Genomic DNA, 19,865 nt, shown 5'->3' with positions numbered 1-19,865 from the left:
GGGGCCTTCACTCTCTCATCTGGTCCCATGCCCCTGCTTTGAAGGGAGGAAACTGAGGCTCACAGAGGGTAAATGACTCACTCAAGGTCCTTTAGAACCAGTGCTTAGGCTGCTAATCTTGGATCCCAGCACACTCTACCTCCTGCTCAAGAACTCAGGAAGCTGTAGTTCAGTTCCCTGAGAAGACTCCTCTGATAGCCTGGTCCTGGGGACCCACTCTGGACCTCAGAGGAGGTCCTTGCTCTTGGCGTTTAGAAACCTTTGCACAGCATTGTAGATGTGACCAGGGAGGAGCCTGCTGGGGGGCTGCATCTCCCATCTCCTGCCATTGCCTGGTCTAAACCTATGTGCCTCTGTGCCACCTATGTGATTGCTGCATGCCTCAGACAGCTTGTCAAGTCATTCTACACAAAGCATTCCTGCAGAGGCCTGTCACCACTCACACTTTATTGAGAACAGTGGGCAGGTGGGGGCATGAGGGGTGCTGGCTGCTGTGAAGAACCCAATAGGCCAGACAGGTGAGCTCCACCTGGCTCATGATATAGGATAGAGCCTATGGGGTGGGCACCTGCCCTCTCAGAGATCCCTCAGCAGGCGGTTGTGGCAGCCCCTGCCCAGGGAAAGTAGGCAAAGAAATCGCAAGTGATAGGCTATAGTTCCCACAGCATCCAACCCAAGAGTGAGGGGTAGTACTAATCTGGGGGTGGAGGGGCAGGTGACACAGACAGGGTTTATCTCAGAATATCTAGCCTAGCTCCTGTAGTTTTCTGGAAGACTTCAGTGTTCCTCTGTGGAGACCCTAACGATGGAGATTGAGGCCGGGAGAGCTCCTCACTGACCCATGTTAAACTGATCCCAGGGAAGCCTCTTGAGCATCTGAAATTAAGGAGCACAGGCCTGTCATCACTCAGTCTCAGCCATGCTGCTAGAGTCCTCAGTGGGAAAGGAGTGTGAGGAAGGGGTGATCTCCCCACATACCCCTCTTGAGAGAGGCAGAGGCCTCTTACACACCCCACGTGGCCAGCTACTGTGCCAGGGCCTGAGAGGCAAGGCACAAGGTACAGAGATTCTGGAATCTGGGGAAGGGGTTATACTCTCCACTCTCTTGGATGTCCAAATAGTGGGGGTGGGGAGAGGAAGGTATCCCCCTGGTTCAGTGTCCCCAGCACAGAGCCTTAGGGAAGGTGCTCTGGAGGCCCAGTTGCTCCTTCCTGCCTCTCCTAGCTGTGCCAGCAGGAGGCAGTTGCCTTAGCAGCCAGAAAGGTGGGAGTGGGGAAGAAGGTGAAGGCATCTCACCACTCCCCTTTCTTCTTCAGTGCCGTCAGGCCGATCTCTTGTTACCCCCGTCTGTAGTAGGTAGAAAGCGGTGAAGCCTCAGGTGGACAGGGAAGCATGGCCATGGGGCCAAGTGGAAGAAACACTGTTTCTGACCTCTGTTGGAGTTGCTCGCCGACTGGAGTGGATACCTCAGTGTGTGTGTGTTTTGAGGGGGCAGCACTGAGAGGCTCAGTGACCACGCAGAGCCTGAGCCACTCAGTAGCAGTGTCCAAGGCATGAGGTCTAGTGGGGGGTGGTGTGCCTAAGGTCCAGCTTCTGTACTACTCTCTGGCAGAAACAGAACTGGAATGGAGCGGGGGAAGCAGGCAACGGGAGTGGGGGAGTTCCTTCCAAGCCTCCTCTCTGGAGGAAGTCCCCCTTTTCCTGCAGGGTCTGGGGCAGGCCCCTTCCAGGCAGGGTGACATCACACATCGGTCATCTCATCCCCCAGCTCTGCATCCTCTGGCTCTCCTTCCTCCTCTTCATCCTCCTCCTCCTCCGAGGTCACGTTGGGTTCATCAGCCTCTGCCAGGCATTTGGGGCAGGAACAGACAAACAGATAGTTCTCCCTGCAGGAGATGGGGGATGGTGGTGAGGGTGAAGTCAGGCAGTAACCAGGATGGAGCCTCCCAGAGCCCAGCCACCCACCACATCCCAGCTGGCACCTGAGGATCTTGTGGCGGCTGTGGCGGCTGCGCTCCCGCTGACAGCAGTCTAAGTAGCTGATACAGATTTCCTGGAGGGCAGAGAAGAGGTGGAGTCTGACAGTCTGTGCTGTCTCTTAGATGGGATCAGGGCCTCCCCAACCACTGTCCCATCTCCCAGGAGCTAGGCTCTCATTCATTTCCCTGTGCTCTCAGAAGGCCACCAAGAGGCTCAAACAACCTGTGTCTGAGACAGAGAGGGGACAGTGGTTAGCCTCAGGCCACGACTATAGGCAGCCAATGGCTAAGGTCTGTGGCCATTGTCAGAGGTTATCTTGACATGGTGCTACTAGCTCTGGAAGAAGATTCAACCAGGCTCTGCGCACTGTGCTAACAGCCAGGACTCCCAACCCCAAACCCACACATGCACCCGTAGCCCACGCGACGAAGAGCCATCTCTTGTTTTCTTGGAAGCTGTGGATTTGTTGATCAAAAGGTGGCTGGGGACAAGAACCTGGGCATACACTTGTCTCTGAATCACTGCTCTGAGGTTTTCTGGTTATTTTTTTGAAGAATTGGGGGTACTGTGGGTTTGAGCATAACCATGGGTAAAAAGACTCCTGCCCTGGGTCATGTGGAGATCAGCTGAACAGCCTGAACTTGGGGCTCTAGCCACTGTTGCTTCCAATCCCTGGAGAGAACTTGCAAGGCCCACCCCCCACAGCTCCTAGCCCTCTCACCTCTCCTGGCTTGATATCCTCCAAGGCCGTGACATGCAAAAGGAAGTTGTTTTCTGGGAAGGAGGTCTCTGCATTGGGGACACAGCTGTGGTTACCTGGGTCACAAGAGGCAAGAAATAAGGACTGCTGACTAATAAAAATAACAGCCTCAACTTGCAAAGCACTGGGTCCCATCCTTCCTTGTTTTCTGATCCTTGCTAGGGCTACATAGGTCCTGGAACCCAAATTTCCTGACTCCCTCTGTCCAGTGCTCTTTCCTAAAGACCACAGAGCACAGGCACAAATGCACTTCCTCTTGCCACCCCCTCCCACCTGCCATCACTGCCCTTGCTGTCCTCAGCACTGGGCAACTTGTTCTCAATTGTGTTCCTAGTGTCCCACAAAGGGAAGGACAGGGCCGTGAAAGGGACCCCATGCCAGACACTTAACTCAGTCGGCAACTGGATGTCTGGTAACAGCTGAGCCAGTCCCCCTGCGAGCCTAGTTTGGGAGGGGTAGCATGCCCCAGACATTGGGAGGGCTGACAGTGAGGAAACCAGAGTGGGGAGGCTGAGATCTGGAAAAGACAGTTGTGTGATTGGCTCTGCTCCTCCCTGTTAGGTGCTGATGAGACCAGCCTTCTAGCCTAAACTCCCTCCTCCCAGGAGCCTGATGGCAGTGGTTGTGCAAGGCCAATGCTTCTCTTTGCAAGGAACAGAGCTCTGCGTCCTGCCTTAGCACAGGACCTGGCCCACTGGAAGGTTTTATATATAAACATATATTAAGGCACAAGCAATCCAATGAATGAATGAATGAATGAATGAATGAATGAAAAACTGATGCAACAAAAAGTCCCGGGAGAATCCCCAAGGAAGCCCAGACCTAATCCTGCTCCCAGACTCCTCCCCACGAGCCTAAAAGGGGCTGAGAGAGATGTACCCCTCCTCAATGCCGGGACTCACAGCAGCTCTGAAGCACAAAGAGGCCAGATCCTTCACAGTTAAGAAACTCTCCAGTTGCTGTAAGACAGTAACATTGTAGATGTTATTCTATGCATTTTACAGGTGGAAAAAGAAAACTAGACTTACAAGGATAGGCACTGGTTCCACTGTCTTGCCACCCAGTTGCTACCATTTCATCTAAACTTGCTTCCAGGAGGCATAAACCTTGCTTTTCTATAAATGACATCACCTTACTTGTCCAGCACCCCCCTCCCCCAGCATCCAGACTCTATATGGATCTCAAGGTCATGTCTTATCTTATTTGTCCTGTGGATAGATGTAAAGCTTCCTATAGGCACACAGGGATTACCTTCCCCAACCATTAGCTCAGAACCCCCTCGGGGAAAGACTGTGTGTCTGGCTAGGGGGGCATTCAAGGTTGGGTGAGACCAAGGCTCCATCTCACCAACCTGCCTCGATGTCCTTGTACAGCTGGTCAATGAAGGCGTCCAGCTGCTCTCGGTCCTGAGGCTTCAACTCCAGAGCGTCACAGGCATGGACCCACTGGCTCAGGGAGCTGGGGGTCCCAGGCATCCATGGTTGGAGAGAAGGAGGCCCAGCTCCCAGGGCTCTCCACCTCCAGACAGGTTAAGCCCATTTCTTTCTCCAGGGCAGGGGCCCATCTTCCCCAAAAGACCAAGGCTCCCAGGAGCAAACTACCACCTCAGTCTTTCTGACTCCCACCACTGCATCCAGTCCAGCTCTCCTGCCACAGAATCAAACCCTAATCTTGAAAGGAAGTGTGGCTACCTTCCTCTGTCAATCTCCCGCCCAAGCCCTGACAGACAAGTGCAATAGCTTTGGAACATTCTCTCCTAACCTGGTCCCAATTCCTTGGCCATTGGTCCCAACAAGAGCAAAGAGAGACCGGAATCCATCTGGTGTGAACCACTGTGGGGAGAAAGAAAAATGAGTGCTCAGATTACAGCCACTCGCTTTTCCTCCTGAAACAACTCTCTGTTCAGGAAGTCTTCTGTGAGTCAATCCCATCCCAACTTCACACCAAGTCAGTCTTGGCTTAACTCTCTGAGTAGGAGATGCTGACCTGGTTGCTCCTGGAGAGCTGGAATGACTAGGAGGTCACTGGTCCCACCTTCCCCATGCTCACCTGGCTGAGCGCCTCTTCATAAAGGGCCTCTGTGAAGAGTCTCCGCAGAAGTTCCAGCTGGCCCTGGTTTAGGGGAAGCAGGGAGAGACCTGTATCCTGGGGATTTCCCACTAGCACCCAGGCAGGGCTCAGAAGACCAGGTAAGGAAAAGAAAAGGGGCCAGCTCTGTAGAATGAACTTGCCCTGAAGGCAAAGGAAGGCCACAACCTTGGCAGTCTGTTGGCCTGTTCCAAGCCAGAGTGGGGAACCCCAAATTCCTATTTTCCAGGAGGGCCGAGGCAACCTGGCTTCAGATGACTGTCCTCGAGACCACCTTCCAGGCTCCCTGACCTGGCCTCCAGACAAGCTTGACGACCCCCTCCTCTCCTCAGAATAAATGCAGGAAGGCCCACCCCAGCTGCCCTTGAAACCCTGCCTGCACCTTCGGGCAGCTCCTGCGTGGAAGTCTGCTGTCCTCAGTGAGAATGTGTAATCTTTGGGTGGGAGTGGGCACTCAGCACATTGGCAGCTAAAATGCTATTTCACGCCTGCTCCCTGACCCTCCACTTTCCATTATACTGACTTACTCACCACTATCCTATCATGAGATTCTGCCTTACCATGTCAGGGCACCCGACCCTTCCTTCCTGTTCACCCCACTTCTCAACTTTCGGTCCCTGTTAGGTCACAAAGTTAAATAGTGGCAAGAAGATAGGTTCTCTGAATAGATTTTTGGCTCCAGGCTCTGTGGCTGGCAAAGGACCAAATGTGGAGCTCCCCTCAGGTAGCCACAGAACATCCAAGGCTATTGGGATGAGGGGATCATGGGGGAAGACTAACCTTGAATTTGTCCCCCAGGAGTTTGTGGACAATCTCCTCCTCCTCATTGGCTGTTTTATTACAGAACTGGGAAAAGAGCCTGATCCAACGATCTTTATCCTTAGCCTGCAGGGAACAAATATACTTCAGGGTCACATTCACATATGCCCGGGCGTGCACGCGTGTGCACGCACGGACTCAGGGACAACCATCTCCTTGCTGTCCCTCATACCCAGGCGGGACAGTAGACTGTGATTCTAAAGCCTCTGCCATCAGCGAAACACCATCATGAGATTCTAGGTAGACCCTTCCTTGGCCTGGGGACTTCCTTCCCATCCTGCCCACACCCAACCATCTCCCCAACTGGGCCAGGCTGGCCAGTTCAACAACACTTGGAAAAAGAGGAGAATGGGGTTGTGGAGCTCCAATACTAACAGAATGGGTTGGAGTGGCTTCTCTCACTTTACATATGAGGCAATCCTGAGAAAGTGGCACCTGTAAATTGAATGCGTGAACTGTTGCTGCACAGGAGGTCCTCTCCTAGATCAGAGGCTGCAGGAAAGATGAGTCTCCTGCAGATTTATGGTTAGCTGCTCCTGAGTTTACACAGCAAGCAGCTCTCCTTTGGAAAGCGCAGAGGGAACTCTGCATCCAAGCCAGGGACTTGAGGTGAGGAGGAGACTGAGGCCAAGGGGCACATGAGGCCAGAAGGGGCTTCCGTGGGAGGTCTGGGTGGGCTTACCTGCTTCACTGTGGCCACCATCCGGGCCATCAACATGATGCTTGCAGTCTCGGGGGGGTAGTGAACACTCCTGGGGAGAAAGAAAAAGATTTGGCCTGGAAATCCCCTCCCCAGTAGCTGTGTTCAGGGAAGCCCAGTCTGATCACTACAGAGAATCCTTCCTATCAACTCTATTTATAACCAAAGAGAGATGTCATTGGCAAGGATGAGGGCAGGCCTTTACCACCCCATGGGCTTAATGGGGCTCTTCCTGGGAGTGTGTAAAATGCTGAGGGTAGTGGGACTGGCGGCTCACACTGAAGGCAGGGGGTTGGGTGATGTGACTTCTGTTTAACCCTAAGACTGGAGGAAAGATCTGGGGGATGGCAGTTTAAGAAAGATGACTGCATCTGCTGATCTCAGGCAGGCAGGCAGGTCGAGAGGGAGGATAAAGGGAAGAAGAGATGAAATGCTACCCACCTCCAGGCCTCCTGTAGCTTATTGAGAGGATGCAGGGGGTCGTCCTGGGAAGGCCCTGGGCACAGGACCTGATGGTACTGCTCGGCGGCCGCCAGCCGACACTCCGCACTGCAGTACATCACCTGGTGGAATGGGTGGAGGTCAACACCCTAGGATCTGGCCATGGGGTGAGGCACAGACCTTCCTTAGTAGTACTCACCTCCTCTGACTGCACTCCTTCTACGAACAGCCCCTGAGCAGTAGCTCAGTGACATCGTCAGATGAGAAAGCACACACCGCCCGGGGGCATGTGAGAGGGGCACCCAGGCTTGTTGAACTATGGGAAGGAGAGAGCTTTCAAGTAGAGGGAAGAGCCCCTGCCAGGCTCCTGGGAAGAGGGCAAGTTCCCACTGAACCAGTTTTCTAGATAGCGGGACCGGGACAGGGAGAACACAACTGGAATAGTTACAGTCTTTTGAATGTCTTACCCTACGTTATGGCTCTCAGGGCCCACGAGCAGGTCTGTTGTCATTCCTGTCTCCCCAAAGAGGACTTCGGCTAAGGCTTCTCCCACCAGCTCCCTTTCAGGTGCACTCCCCAGGGATGCTCACCTGGCAGTGGGGACAGTGCTGGTGGAGGTCCTTGCGCACGGCACACAGCTCAGGGTGAGGCAGAACCTGGCCCGGTTTCCCAGTCAGCCTCTGGGCATTCTCCTCTGCCTTCTCCAGTGCCCGAAGGCAGTGGTCACAGGCTGAGGGAGAGAGCCCCATGTGACAATGTAAGTGTCTTTAGAGCAGGGGCCACATTTTGTCTTTTTCACAGAAGCATCCCTAGGGCTAAAGATAGTGCCTGACACTTGATAGGTGCTCAACAAATGTTTGGGAAGTAAGTGAACGAACAACTGTGTTAAAGAACAGAATGGGTGCATGATTTCACATGCATTCAAAAGCAGATTGGGATTTAGTCTATAGGGCTCCCCTCCTAACCCCCAGACTGAGCTTTCCCCACATTCTGGAGCCAACTGACCCTCCCTTCATGTTTGTCTCTAGCCTAAGAAAAGTGTGAAAAAAGCACGTGTCTGGAAAAGCTAAGGGCATCCTACTTGCTTCTGACCCCTAACTCAGCCTGTTTTGGCCAAGGGGCGAGTGGCCTCCTCTTGGTGGAGAGCTGCCCTTTGGCACGGAGCCCTTCCACATGATATCCAGTCCCTGATACTGCAGGTCACACTGAGTTCTGCCTGCCTGACAGTCCTCCCCCAGGAAGCAGGCTGGAAGAGCCCGTCCCTCGCTCACTCCCAGCCCCAAATGGCCTAAGACTAGAGACAAGCATGATTCTCAGGCACGGTTCTCCAGGATGAGCTTTTCTCCCAACACCTGAATTCCCAGAGACATCAGCTAGTGGGAATGTATGTAGCTCTCTTCCATGCGTACAGGCAGCTGGCCCAGCAGCCATGAGGAGTGGACGAGATGTGCTCACCTCGGTAGCGATAAAGTGCATTCCAGAGAAACTGTGCAGCTACCAGGGGCTGTTCTACAAAGATGGTCTCCCCTTTCCGGATCAGCTGTGTGGCAAATAGGCCCTTTCCCTAACAGGGAGAGAAGGAATAGGATGGCCATAAGGAGAGAAAGAGGGCATAGCTCCCAGAGGGCTTCCCAGCATCACCCCCCGCCACGCCTCCCTCTCAGGAGAGGCCTCTGCCTTGGGAGGGTTCATGGAGCATGGTCACCCCCCCCCACCCCCAACTGCCAACCAACTGCCTCCTCTGGAAATGTAGCTCTGACCTACTTTCAGTCACACCTCTTTCAGCCTGCTCAGAGCAGAGGGCCTGGGATGGGGAGGGAGCCACACTGTCAGCCAGAGGAGAATTTTTGGAATGGCCAGAGCAGGGCCAACTCTCATGGCAGGCTGGAGACTCCTGTACTAGCAGCCGGTAACGACAGGGCAGTTTTCTTCGAGTCACCCATGTGTCCCTCCAGGATCCTGGCGGTGACACCGCTGCTCAGGGTTACAAAGGACTCCTATGCCACAGGAGAGAGGGAGGCCTCGCCTGGGGGAGAATGTGCCCTATTTCCCTGGTCGGTGGGGAACTCACCAAGTTCTCAGCGTTATGCTGAAAGGAAGGGTGAATCCTAGCACCAACCCTAACACTACTTGCTGTGAACCTTGGAGCCAACTGCTTCACTTCTTTTTCTTTCTTTTTTTTTTTTAAGTTCATTTATTGAAGTAACCTCTACACCCAACGTGGAGCTCAAACCCATGACCCCGAGACCATGAGCCACACACTCCACCGACTGAGCCAGCCAGGCACCCCAGGTGCTTCACTTCTTGGCAACGGTTTCACATATGAAAAGCATCACAATGATACCTCCCAGGTAGTTTCCAGGATGCCATGATATAGCACAAGTGAATGTACCTTATGAGCTTTAGCTCCTTACTACTCTAAGTGAGATGATAAGTGGGCAGCATGGGCATCATTTGGACACCTGTTAGAAATGCAGAATCTCAGGCCATGCCCTAGACCTGCTGCATGAGAATGTGCATTTTAACAAGATGCCCAGGTGATTCAAATGCACGTTAAAGTCTGAGGAACTCTGGTCTAAAGCACCGTAAACATCATGTAAGGCATGAAGGATGAGAAAACAACTGCTGAATTGCTATTTCTCAGATGTGCAAAGGGACTCAGGAGACAGCTTCAGAACCCTGGCAGTTGCTGGCTCTGCCGGGCACTTGTTCCCACTGTTCACTTAGAGAAGAGGGGTGGTGCCCCTGCCAGCACTGAACTGTCACAAGAAGAGAAAGAAATTAAAAAAAGATTTGACGTAGCAGTAAAACGTCCTGTCATGTGGCCTCTCAGGTAGCTCCCTGTTTCCTTCTAGCATTGGCACTGTGGCTAGATAGCAGCACCTCCCAAAGTTAGAGAGGCAGGGATGTGTAGACCAGGAGAGCCCTGAGCAGAGGGGGACAGCTGGAACAAAACCTCTGGCTAAAGCTGTTGATGCACCCTTGGTTGTCTTCTTAGAATCCCACCTCCATGCCTTTTAGCCCTGGACCCAATCTGGCAAAATGAAAACATGGCCTTATTTTATGGGACAAAGGAGTATGAACATGGACCCACATTATTGCTGACAATCTCAAATCTCAACATTGGGCAAATACCAATGTCTTTCTCTCTCTTTCTGGAGGATCAAATGCAGAAAATATTTGGTAATCAAAATAAAGGGAACAGAATCAGAGCTGTTCCTTTGTGAAACCACTCATCCCCCAAACATAAGACAGGGTTCCAAGAAAGCCACTCTCATTAAATATTAATTACCAAGAGGCTTGGAGAAAGCTTATGCCTTGAGTGGAAAGGGCATAAACTTGCAAAAATATTTCCAATTTGAAAAATAAATTTTAGAAAAAAGATTGTGCAAAACTCTAAGACCATGTAGTAAACTTTAAGAGTTTTACTAAATGGATACTTTTCTAGAAAAACACAAATCACCAGAACTGAATTCAAAAGGAAGGAAAGCTAGAGAAAGAAGCAGTGCTGGTATCTGGCTGACCCACACCAGTATGGCATTCTGGTCGGCATCCACTGTCTTTGGTCAGACACTATCATGTTCTGATTGGTTCTGTCCCTGGCAGAGTAGTTGGTAAATCTTTGAAAGGTCATTCCTGCCAATATAGATAGAAGCAATACAGAAAATAGTCAAAAACAACCCCCATGTGAAGCCCCTAGTCCATATGGTTCATGAGCCAGCTCCCTCAAACCAAAGAATAAGTAACTCTCATGCTATTTAAAAACTATTTAGTAACAGAGAAAAAATGGAAAGCTTCTCCATTTTACCAAAAAACAAGCATAACTGTGATGCAGTAACCTGAGGAAGATAGCACAAAGAAAAAAACGTCACAAACCAATCTGGCTTGATGAACATAGATGCAAAAAGCCTGGAGTAAACCATCTTGTCAGCATGTCTGGGGTGTGTATGTGATTTTCTCCAGCAGAAGATCGTGTGTGGGAATAGAGAGCAGCCAGCTCATTCTTCCAGAGGTGGGGTTTGACAGAAGGCTGGGACAGGACAGCTGGGCAAGCAAAGTGGCTGAAGTGATGAGGTCAGAGGAAGAAATAAAGAAGAGAGGGGCTGAGAGATAGGGGACTTAGTGAAGGGAAAGGTCAGTATCTCTGCCTGCAAGGAGTGATGGAACTGGGATACCATCAAACTGAGCCAATCAAGAACAGAGGTGGAGACAGAGATGTGAGCAGCTGAAGAGGCCAAGGGTATTGGGGAGCTGCTTTACCACAGAAGGAAAGGAATGCTCCAGATGCACCGGAGAGGAAAGAAGGCAATGGAAGGTTGAGGTGGGGAGAGCAGGAAGCAGATGACTAGAAGGCTGACATCTTGGGCAGGGACCAGGTATATGCACTGCTGGTATACATGATAAATTATTCAACCTCATCAGTAAACACAGACTTGTAAATTAAAACAAAGTGATACCATTTTGCACGTATCAACTGGCAAAGTTAACTAGTAAAGAAAATACTCTGATGAAGAGAACAAAAGGATGTGTGCACAGAAACTGAGCTCCAGGAACTTTGCCCTCAGGGATGAAAAAATACAACGCAAAAGTGCATAAATAAGTAGGTGGCTGAATGAACTGTGGCAATCCCTTGAAACAGACTATTACTCAGCTCTTAAAAATATGTAGAAATAGGTTTATTGATGTTGATTTACTGCTGCATCAAACAGAGGTTCCTAAAATTGTGACTTTGGTATCCGTATATTTGCACAAGTATAGGATTACGTGATTTTTATCTTCTCTTTCCTTACATGCATTTAGAGTATTTTTCTACAATTAACTTTTAAGACACGATAATATAACCACAAAACCATATTGCTTTCCTGTTTCAATGCTTCAAATGCTCCCACGGGCTTCGAGCTCTAGTCCAAATTCCTTAGCATCCCAAGGCCTTTGTGAAGGGTCCTGGCCTCTCTCCCCACCCCATTCCCAAATCTCACTCAGAAAGTTCCCCGAGGGCCCACTCTTTTTCATACCTTAGTACCCTCTGCTCAGCCAGTCCCCGCCCACCACCCCCACGGCCCAGCAGCAGAGTACTCCAGCCTGGACCAAAAGGCCCGGCGCCCACCCGGCCCCGCCTGGAGCAGCAGGAGCAGGGCAGCCGGAGGGCGCACCGGGTCCCGAAGGGAGGGGGCGCGCACGGAGACTACAGAGACTACGGAGACTTCGGGGCCCCCGATTCACCGCGTGACCGCCCCGGAAGCCTGCGCGCGGGGACAGACGGGGAGCCCCCGGGCCGCGAGGAGGGGCTGAGCCGCAGAGTCGGAACGGCTCAGGAGCTTCTAGGCTCCAGGCCTAGGGTCCCGCGGGGCTCTCTCCAAGGCCGGACACGGTAGGTGCCCGTGGCGGGTCTGTCTCGGCCTCACCTTAGCGCTGCTTACGAATCGGACTTCCACGGCGACCGGAGCCCGACCCGACACGCCCACGCAGAAGGAGAACACGTCGCACATGGAGGCCGCCATCTTGGGCGCGCCTCCGCCTTCTGACCCTTGACCTCGCCTCGACCCGGGGGGGCCCCGCCCCTCTCTGGCCCCGCCCCCGGCGAGTGAGTCTCCAGGCTGCTAGGGTTTGCGCGCTAGCAAGTCCGAATTGGGAAATTGGGATCCCTTTAATCTGTGTGTTTAGGTCGATTGGTTCGATGGCTGGATGTCGCTGGGTCCGCGTTTTTTACATCTGTGCAGTTTTGCGTCTGTGTCTTCGTACGTACCTATGTATCATAGCCGGTGGGTGTGTGTATAGTTTTGATGTATCTGTGTCCAGTTCGTGTTTTGGTGTCTGTTGTCTCTGTCCACCCAGTGCCCCGTCGAGAGTCAGGCACTCTGGATCCAGCCATGGGGTGGGACAGCGGCCGGCCAACTTATACCCTCTCTGACCTTCTACCTGAAAGGAAGGACTACCTTGGGGAGCTTGTAGATGGCGAGCTTGCCCTACCTCCCCATCTACAAAGTCGGGCGCAAGAATTCCCTTCTCCTTGGGCCTTCTGGCAGCGGGCAGACAGCCCTTCGACAGATCAAGCTGGACTTGTGCTTCTCTCAGACCCTTCGGGGGCTTAAGGGACTTTGCAGCCTAGGGGTGGTAGAAGGGGGTAGATAGTGGAGCTCAGGTCTGAGGACCCCTGAAATTGTGTGAAGTGAGTGTACATATACATATTGTCCTGGGAACAGCAGAAGGCCCTGTTCTCATTCAGGACCCCAAAAAGCTGGAACCACTGACTTACAGCATCTGTCCCCACAGCCAAGTCTGACAACCATGTGTCGTTTCCTTGTCCTCCAATTGATTCTGTGCTCCTTGAAAAAGGATGTGTCTGCTTCTGTTATGGTCTCATGGTCATATTGGGGGATTGGGTAGGCCCTAGTAACTGTTGAATAGGTTAACTGTTGATTTTTTTTTAAATTATTTTTAAAAGGTGAGTCAATTGAGGAGGCAGGTGGTGGAAGTGGTAGATGCAGGTAGATTCCTTTGATTAACAGAGTGGACTTTGGGTCCAGCATTAGGAAGGATTTCCCTGAAGACAGGGGGAGAGAAGAGTTCTTGAAGCTGGACCCTGGCCTCAAGCCTGTGGCCTAGTGTCTAGGAGAAGATGGTCTACCACCACTTGGAGGCATGTGGTTTTTCACCTCTGCTCCCTGCCCTTCCTGTCTCCCTCAGAACGCTGCAGACAGCAGTGGGGACCGTGCCTTCTGTCACCGGCAGGTGGCAGGGCAGGCCTCCTTTCACCAGCTCCCCTCTACCCAGAAGCCATTGGAGATTCTAAATCAATACTCTGAACAGAGGCCTGCCCAGGAATGTAGAGCACTAGAGAAATGAGCTCTGGAATTGCTGGTGGCTGGCCTCACAGGGGTAGGCTATCAGCAGGCTTCTTAGAAACGGAGCAGATTCCTGGGAAGGAAAGGGAACCATGAGTTAGGGGCTTGAAGGGGAAAAATTATAACTGTCTCATGGAAATACAGCAGAGTTTGTGAAAAAATGCCTGCTTTGGCAAAGGCAGAGCCAAATTTCTCTGTACAATGATGGAGAGGGGTCAAAGTGGGTAGCTAGAGGGAAAAAGATGGGGTCAGGGAAGCATGTCTGTGCCTAAGCAGACAATTGGGGCTGAGCTCCTAAAAGTGGTAGCAGTTCAGACAAAACAAGAAAACTTTGGGAAACTCTGAAGTAGGCTAAATGGTTTACCTTTCCCTCCTCTTTACTCTCATATCCATCATCTCTGGTGGGGAAGAGGCTTCTAGGCCCAAATACTGACTCAAGGAAGCCCCTTCTCCACAGGCAAGCCAGGAAAAGATTAATCCCTGGAGGGGCCAGTTCTGGTGCAAGCACCACACCCCCAGGTGGAGGGAACTTATAAACCTTAACACTTGCTGAACACTTAGCACTGGGCCTGGCACCCCATAACAGCTTTACAGACATCCTGTCAGCTCTGGGAAGAGTAAATTGTCAATGCACCCATTATACAGATGAAGAAGAAAGGCTCAGAAGTTCCCGTGGGTATCCCCAGGAAGAACTAGCCCAGACAGCCTGGGTTGAGCCTTTGTCCCAGTCCTCAGCTGTCCACTCCTGACTCAGTGTCTTCTCTCTGGATGCTGGTGTCAGAGCTGCTGGAGGGCTCATCCTGGGAGGCAGCCATGGCAGACACAGCTGGTAGCTTCAGCCTTTGCTGCTTCTGATACTTGACCCTGCGGTTTTGGAACCAGACCCTCACCTATAATTGGAGGCAATGGTCAGAAATTAGAATGTGACCAGCAGTTCCCACTGCTTCCCCCATTCCCACAGTGGCCCCTGATCTCTGGTCCACATTTGATCTTCCTTCTAAAGGAAGCATCTCCTTCAAAACACCCTTCCCTATAATTTTAGACACATTCATTCATCCAACAAGTATTTATGGAGCTCCTACTATGTACTAGGCACCATCCTAGGTGATGGTGATACAGTGGTGAGCAAGAGAGGTATGGTCCCTGACCTCATGGAACTCACAGTCCAGAGAGAGAGAGAGAGAGAGAGAGAGAGAGGGAGAGAGAGAGAGAAATATGGAAACAAATCCATAAACACAAATGCGAGTATGAACAGGGGTCTGGCCCTCCCTGAGGAAGCAGCACTTAAGCTAAGGTTCACCAGATCAGAGGCCAGTTTAATGGGAACAGAGAAAAGCAGGCTGGGGCAGGGGACAACCTGTAGGAAGGCTCTGTGGTAGAACCAAGCTTGGTGTGTTGGAGGACCAAAAAGAAAGAGAGGGTGGCTGAAATAGCTGAGAGTGAGATGGGGAAGTGAAGGAAGGGAAAATGGAGAGGTCAGCAGAGCCCAGATCACCTAGGACTATGGAGGCTATGGATAAGGAGTGTCAGCTTTCAGGCTACTAAATGGGATGTGATATAGTCCTGTTTGCATCTCAAGTGAATTGCACATCTGGCTGCTCTGTGAAGAAAGGATGAAAGGAGATGCAGGGAGACAGCTGGGGGCTATTGCAATGATCCAGAAAGAGCTGGGACTGGTGTGAACTACGGGCAATGGAAAAAAATGAAGCGATTCCAGCTGTACTTTGGGGGTAGAGGTGACAAGGCTTGCCGATGCAATGGAAATGGGAGAGAAGGAAGAATGTAGGATGACTTGGTATTTTGAGCAACTGGATGGACGGTGGGACCATGAGTAGGGAAAGGAACAGATCTGGAGAGAAAAAGGTCACAAATTAAAGTTTAGACTTAAGTTGAAATGCATACCCAGGAAACATCCAAGTGGAGACCTCAAGAGGGTAGATAGAGGGATGCCTGGGTGGCTCAGTTGGTTAAGCGTCTGACTCTTGATCTCACCTCGGGTCATGATCTCACGGTTGGTGGGATCAAACCTGCGTATGCTGTATACTGACAGGGTGGAGCCTGCTTGGGAGTCTCTGTCTCCGCCCCTCCCCCACAAACATGTATGTGTGCTCTCTCAAAATAAACAAACTTAAAAAAAAAAGAAGGTAGGGGTGCCTGGCTGACTCAGTCAGAAGAGCATGCAACTCATGATCTTGGGGTTGTGAGTTTGAGCCCCATGTTGGGTGTAGAGATTACTTAAATAAAACAAATAAAATTTAAAAAAAGAAGGTAGATAAATGTACAAGTTAGGAAAAAAAGGAGTGAGCTAAGATACAAATCTGGGAGTTGTTGGCTTATAGATGGTATTTAAAAGCATGGGAATAAATGATGGGGCACCTGGGTGGCTCAGTTGGTTGAGCATCCAACTTCAGCTCAGGTCATGATCTCACCGTTGGTGAGTTCGAGCCCCACATCCGGCTCAGCCTGGAGTCTGCTTTGGATTCTGTGTCTCCCTCTCTCTGCCCCTCCCCTGCTCATGCTCAGTTTCTCTCTCTCTCTCTCTCTCTCTCAAAAATGAATAAACATTAAAAAAATAATAAAATAAAATAAAATCATGGGAATAAATGAGATCAGCTACAGAGACAATTTGAGGTCACAAAGAGTACCCTACAAAGATGACACAGAGGAAGTGGCCAGAGAGCTGGAAAACCAAGAATGTGGTGTCCAAAAGCCAAGAGAAGAATGTGTTCACATAAGAGGAGAGGTCAACTGTACTGAGTGGGGAGTAAGACGAGGAAAGCATCTGTTGACTTTGGCAACATGGAGGTCATTAAGAGACCTGGAGGAGAAGTTTTGATGAAATGGTAGGGAAAGAATTCATATCAGAATGAGTTAAGTAGATGGGAAGTGAGGACATGGAGTGACTATAACAAATTCATGGGAAGTTTGCCTATGAAAAGAGCAGAAAAGTGGTGTAGTAGCTCAAGTGAAGTATAGGGTTCTAGTGAATATTTATTATTATTTTTAATATTTAGTCCCTTGAACACACTTAACTTCATGGTCAGCTCCCTTTTTAACATGGAGACATAAGTTCTAGGTTAATATCTAGATTAACATAGTTGTTCCCATTATGTGATTTCAAACGGGACTACTTCCTCATTCATGTAGGAAGTGTGCCAGTGATTAGGGCCTGTCTCCCTCAGTGACCTGGCACAGAGGAAGAAGGCCCATGTCTTCCCCTCAACCTCACCCAGGGCCTTCTGGAGAGCAGTGTCTGCCCCCAGGCACAGCCCTGACCCCACAGGGGTCCCTGCTCCCACCTGGTTCTCCGTAAGGTTGAGCTGGGCTGCCAGCTGGGCTCTCTTCTTCCCCACTAGATTGTGCTGTTTTGTAAACACTTTCTCCAACTCTTCCAGCTGCTTCAAGTTAAACATGGTCCGAACCCTCTTTTGAGGTCTCTCAGTGTCCTGAAGTTCCTCGGCTGGAGCCCAGTCTGGAGTGCCCCAGAGGCCTGAGCAGTGAGCCAGCTCTAAGCCTAAAAAGCAAACACACAGACACACACACACACGTATTTAGGTATTAAATATGCATAAAATACCCCTGGAAGAATAAAGAGACTGGTGTCATTGGCTGCTTGTGGGGTGGAGTTAACCAGCTGACTGGGGGACAGGAATATAAGGGGAAACTCTTCTCCATCTGTCTTAGGAAACATTGTGGAGTTTGAACTGTAGGAATGGATTACCTATGCAAAAACTAACTTGAAAATGAGGGGCACCTGGGTGGCTCAGTCAGTTGAGCATCCAACTCTTGGTTTTGGCTCAGGTCACGATCTCACGGTTTGTGGGATTTGTGCCGAGTCAGGCTCTGCGCTGACAGCCTGGAACCTGCTTGGGATTCTCTCCTTCCCTCCCTCTCCCTCTCTCTCTCTCTCTCTCTCTCTCTCTCTCTCTCTGCCCCATACCTGCTCAAGCACACACTCTCAAACAAACAAACATACATTAAAAAAAAAAAAACTAATTTGAAAATGAGATTAATACAAAGCAGTAAGCTGCAATTCAGACCTCAGCTGTGTGAGGCAGTTAGGGAAAGTTGTTTTGGAAACTTGGGCATGTCGCTCAGATGCAGTGGCAGGAATCTGGATGGGGTTGAGAGCCTAGGCTTTCTCTGAAGGGAAGGGTGGAGAAATGCCCAGCTGAAAGGGGTGGAAATGCAGAATGGAGAGAACCCAGGGAATAGCCACCAGGTAAAATTGTGTTACATGGATCTTGGTATGGGTTGACAAGGCTTGCGTTAATCTTGCTCCTGTTTTCCTCAAGGGGAGGTGGGGAACCGTGAATCAGATTGCCAAAAATGGCAAAAGCTCCTGTGGGTGGATGTAAATGCTAGAGGAGAACGTTAGGTACACAGTTAAATTCTCGTTGGGGTTTAAGTGCCTGAGCCCCAGAGCCCGAGGTTCCTCTTTTAAGAGCACGATACACAAGCAGGCTCAGAGAGCAGTTAAGTGTGGGGCTTTATGCTCACCCGGACTGGGCGTGAGCGGTGGAGGCGGTACTGGGGTCCCGGCATTTGCCAGCTAACAGCTCCTCCATGAACCTCACCACCGCAGCAGCCGCTTCTCCCAGCTAACTGGGCCGCGCGTTCCAGAAGAGAGCTACTTTGGGGAAGAGTCTAAGCTAACAGTCGTTATTCAAAGGGGCTGTGGAAGGAGCGAGAGACTAATTCTCCAGAAGGGACGCTCTGCAGCCCCAGGGCTGGCCTTGTCCCAGTCTTCCGAGGCCCCCTCTGACCTTCCCCGCACCTTCTGCTCTGCACCCGAGCGCTCACACACACCTCCTCCCACCTCAGCAGCGTGCGTGCGGGGGAAGCCTCGTGCAGTGGTCTGTTCTCGGCCAGTCCCTCTCTTGGGCTTCGGGTTCAAGGCAAGGTGAAGGGTCATTGGGCCCCTTCCCACCGACCGTGCGTGGTTCTCAAAACTCAGGGACGTCTCTATCCTGTGCCCGCTGTCGCGGCTGCCACGCTTCGGCCGCCCGCCCGGTTCCCAGGCGCCCGAGCAGCTCGTACCTGTGACGCCGAGGCCCTGGAGGCCGTAGAGGTGAGCCACGCGGAGCCCCGTCCGGGGCAGCTGGGGGCACGGCTGGTAGAGACTCACGCTCAGGTAGGCCGGCAGCCACGTCGCGGGAAACCGGGAGGGAGCCGAGCCGAGGTCCGCGGCGACGCCAGACATTGGGGCGTTGGCGGGGGGCGCGCGGCGGGCAGGCCTGGCCAGGATGGCCTCGACGGAGAAGGAAGACTCGAGGCGCCCGGGAGCGCGGGGCCTGCCTGGACCCGCGGGGCGGCGCTGGAGCTCCGAGGTCTCGTCTCCTGCGCCCGGGGGAGCGGGCGGCCGGCTGCCTCGCGGCACTGGGCTGGGCATGGCGCGGCCCCTGCCCTGTCGGGCACAGGGAGTGAAGCCACGGCCTGTGGGCAGCCGTGCAGGGAGCGCGAGGGACGAGGGGGAGCACCACGCAAAAGGGAGAGAGACTTGTTGGCCAGGAGCATTCCGGGCGGTGGACAAGGGTTCTTAAATTTGGCGAGGCGGGGCGGGGCCGGGGTCGGCCTTTTCTTCCAGCCGCCTAGGCGGGGCCACCAGCGCGCTGCGAAGCCCCCACCCTCCAAAGCCGGTCAAACCGCCAAGTCAAGGTGGGCACTCCCTCCCTTACTCCGTATTTAAAAATGCCCTCCTTGGTGCGGTCGGAAAAGGGCCCTAGCTCGCTGCAGCTTCACCTGGGGCTAAGCAGACTTTAAATACATACATACATACATACATACATACATACATACATACATACATACATAAAATCTAATTTAAATATATTGATAAATACAGTGAAAAGTAAATTTCCCATCCTGTCCCCCAGCCACTCAGTTTCCTTGAGTGGAGACACCTCCATGGTTACCAGTTTCTTTTGGATTTTTCCAGGAACTTTCCTCTGTCTAAAAAGGTGGAAGGGGAAAAAACTGTAACAGTTCCAGGTTAAGAAATACTCTTTATTACCAATACATAGGAGTTACTACAAAACTCCTTGAGTTCTGTAGGTGTAGGGCCGGCATTTGTATCCCTGGTTTACAGATGAATAATGAGTACTTCTAGCTGTTGTCCTTGGGCAAATTACAAGTTACTGTTTGTGTTTCCTTACCTGTAACGTGGATGGTAATAGTAGCTATCTCACGGAGTTGCTGTGCGGATTACCTGAGCTAATGCATGTAAAGCATT

At 51.7% G+C, this 19,865-nt stretch overlaps 2 protein-coding genes across 2 annotated transcripts; both read right to left on the bottom strand.

Moving 5' to 3' along the window:
- Positions 1-416: 416 nt before the first annotated feature.
- Positions 417-12,325, bottom strand: SMYD5 (SMYD family member 5). The gene is made up of 13 exons (XM_019441812.2): positions 12,194-12,325; positions 8,244-8,352; positions 7,379-7,518; positions 6,789-6,910; positions 6,330-6,399; positions 5,609-5,713; positions 4,790-4,852; positions 4,502-4,572; positions 4,092-4,198; positions 3,643-3,699; positions 2,702-2,796; positions 1,983-2,053; positions 417-1,886 (listed from the first exon to the last, which is right to left on the bottom strand). Exons 1-13 carry the CDS (start codon positions 12,287-12,289, stop codon positions 1,742-1,744), a joined length of 1,251 nt encoding a protein of 416 aa, XP_019297357.1. The 5' UTR covers positions 12,290-12,325; the 3' UTR covers positions 417-1,741.
- Positions 12,326-12,821: 496 nt separating this feature from the next.
- Positions 12,822-19,133, bottom strand: NOTO (notochord homeobox). Its single transcript, XM_019441831.2, has 3 exons — positions 18,674-19,133; positions 16,933-17,147; positions 12,822-14,523 (listed from the first exon to the last, which is right to left on the bottom strand). The coding sequence occupies exons 1-3, from the start codon at positions 19,023-19,025 to the stop codon at positions 14,365-14,367; spliced, it is 726 nt and encodes a 241-aa protein (XP_019297376.1). The 5' UTR covers positions 19,026-19,133; the 3' UTR covers positions 12,822-14,364.
- Positions 19,134-19,865: the final 732 nt, after the last annotated feature.

This window comes from Panthera pardus, unplaced genomic scaffold (genome assembly GCF_024362965.1).
Source record: "Panthera pardus isolate Hobbes unplaced genomic scaffold, ASM2436296v1 HiC_scaffold_25, whole genome shotgun sequence".
In the NCBI taxonomy this organism is placed as follows: Eukaryota; Metazoa; Chordata; class Mammalia; order Carnivora; family Felidae; genus Panthera; species Panthera pardus.
This window is presented reverse-complemented; position numbering and strand designations above follow the sequence as displayed.

What these genes read in the sequence shown, in the direction of transcription:
- SMYD5 (XM_019441812.2), bottom strand. Translation starts at nt 12,289, where the DNA reads ATGGCGGCCTCCATGTGCGACGTGTTCTCCTTCTGCGTGGGCGTGTCG. An exon ending in TGCACTTTATCGCTACCGAG is followed by an intron (nt 7,519 to 8,243) that starts GTGAGCACATCT and finishes TCTCTCCCTCAG; the next exon opens with CCTGTGACCACTGCCTTCGG. An exon ending in AGGATATCAAGCCAGGAGAG is followed by an intron (nt 2,054 to 2,701) that starts GTGAGAGGGCTA and finishes TCTGCCCTCCAG; the next exon opens with GAAATCTGTATCAGCTACTT.
- NOTO (XM_019441831.2), bottom strand. Translation starts at nt 19,025, where the DNA reads ATGCCCAGCCCAGTGCCGCGAGGCAGCCGGCCGCCCGCTCCCCCGGGC. An exon ending in CCAGGGCCTCGGCGTCACAG is followed by an intron (nt 17,148 to 18,673) that starts GTACGAGCTGCT and finishes TTTGCTTTTTAG; the next exon opens with GCTTAGAGCTGGCTCACTGC. An exon ending in TCAACCTTACGGAGAACCAG is followed by an intron (nt 14,524 to 16,932) that starts GTGGGAGCAGGG and finishes CTCCAATTATAG; the next exon opens with GTGAGGGTCTGGTTCCAAAA.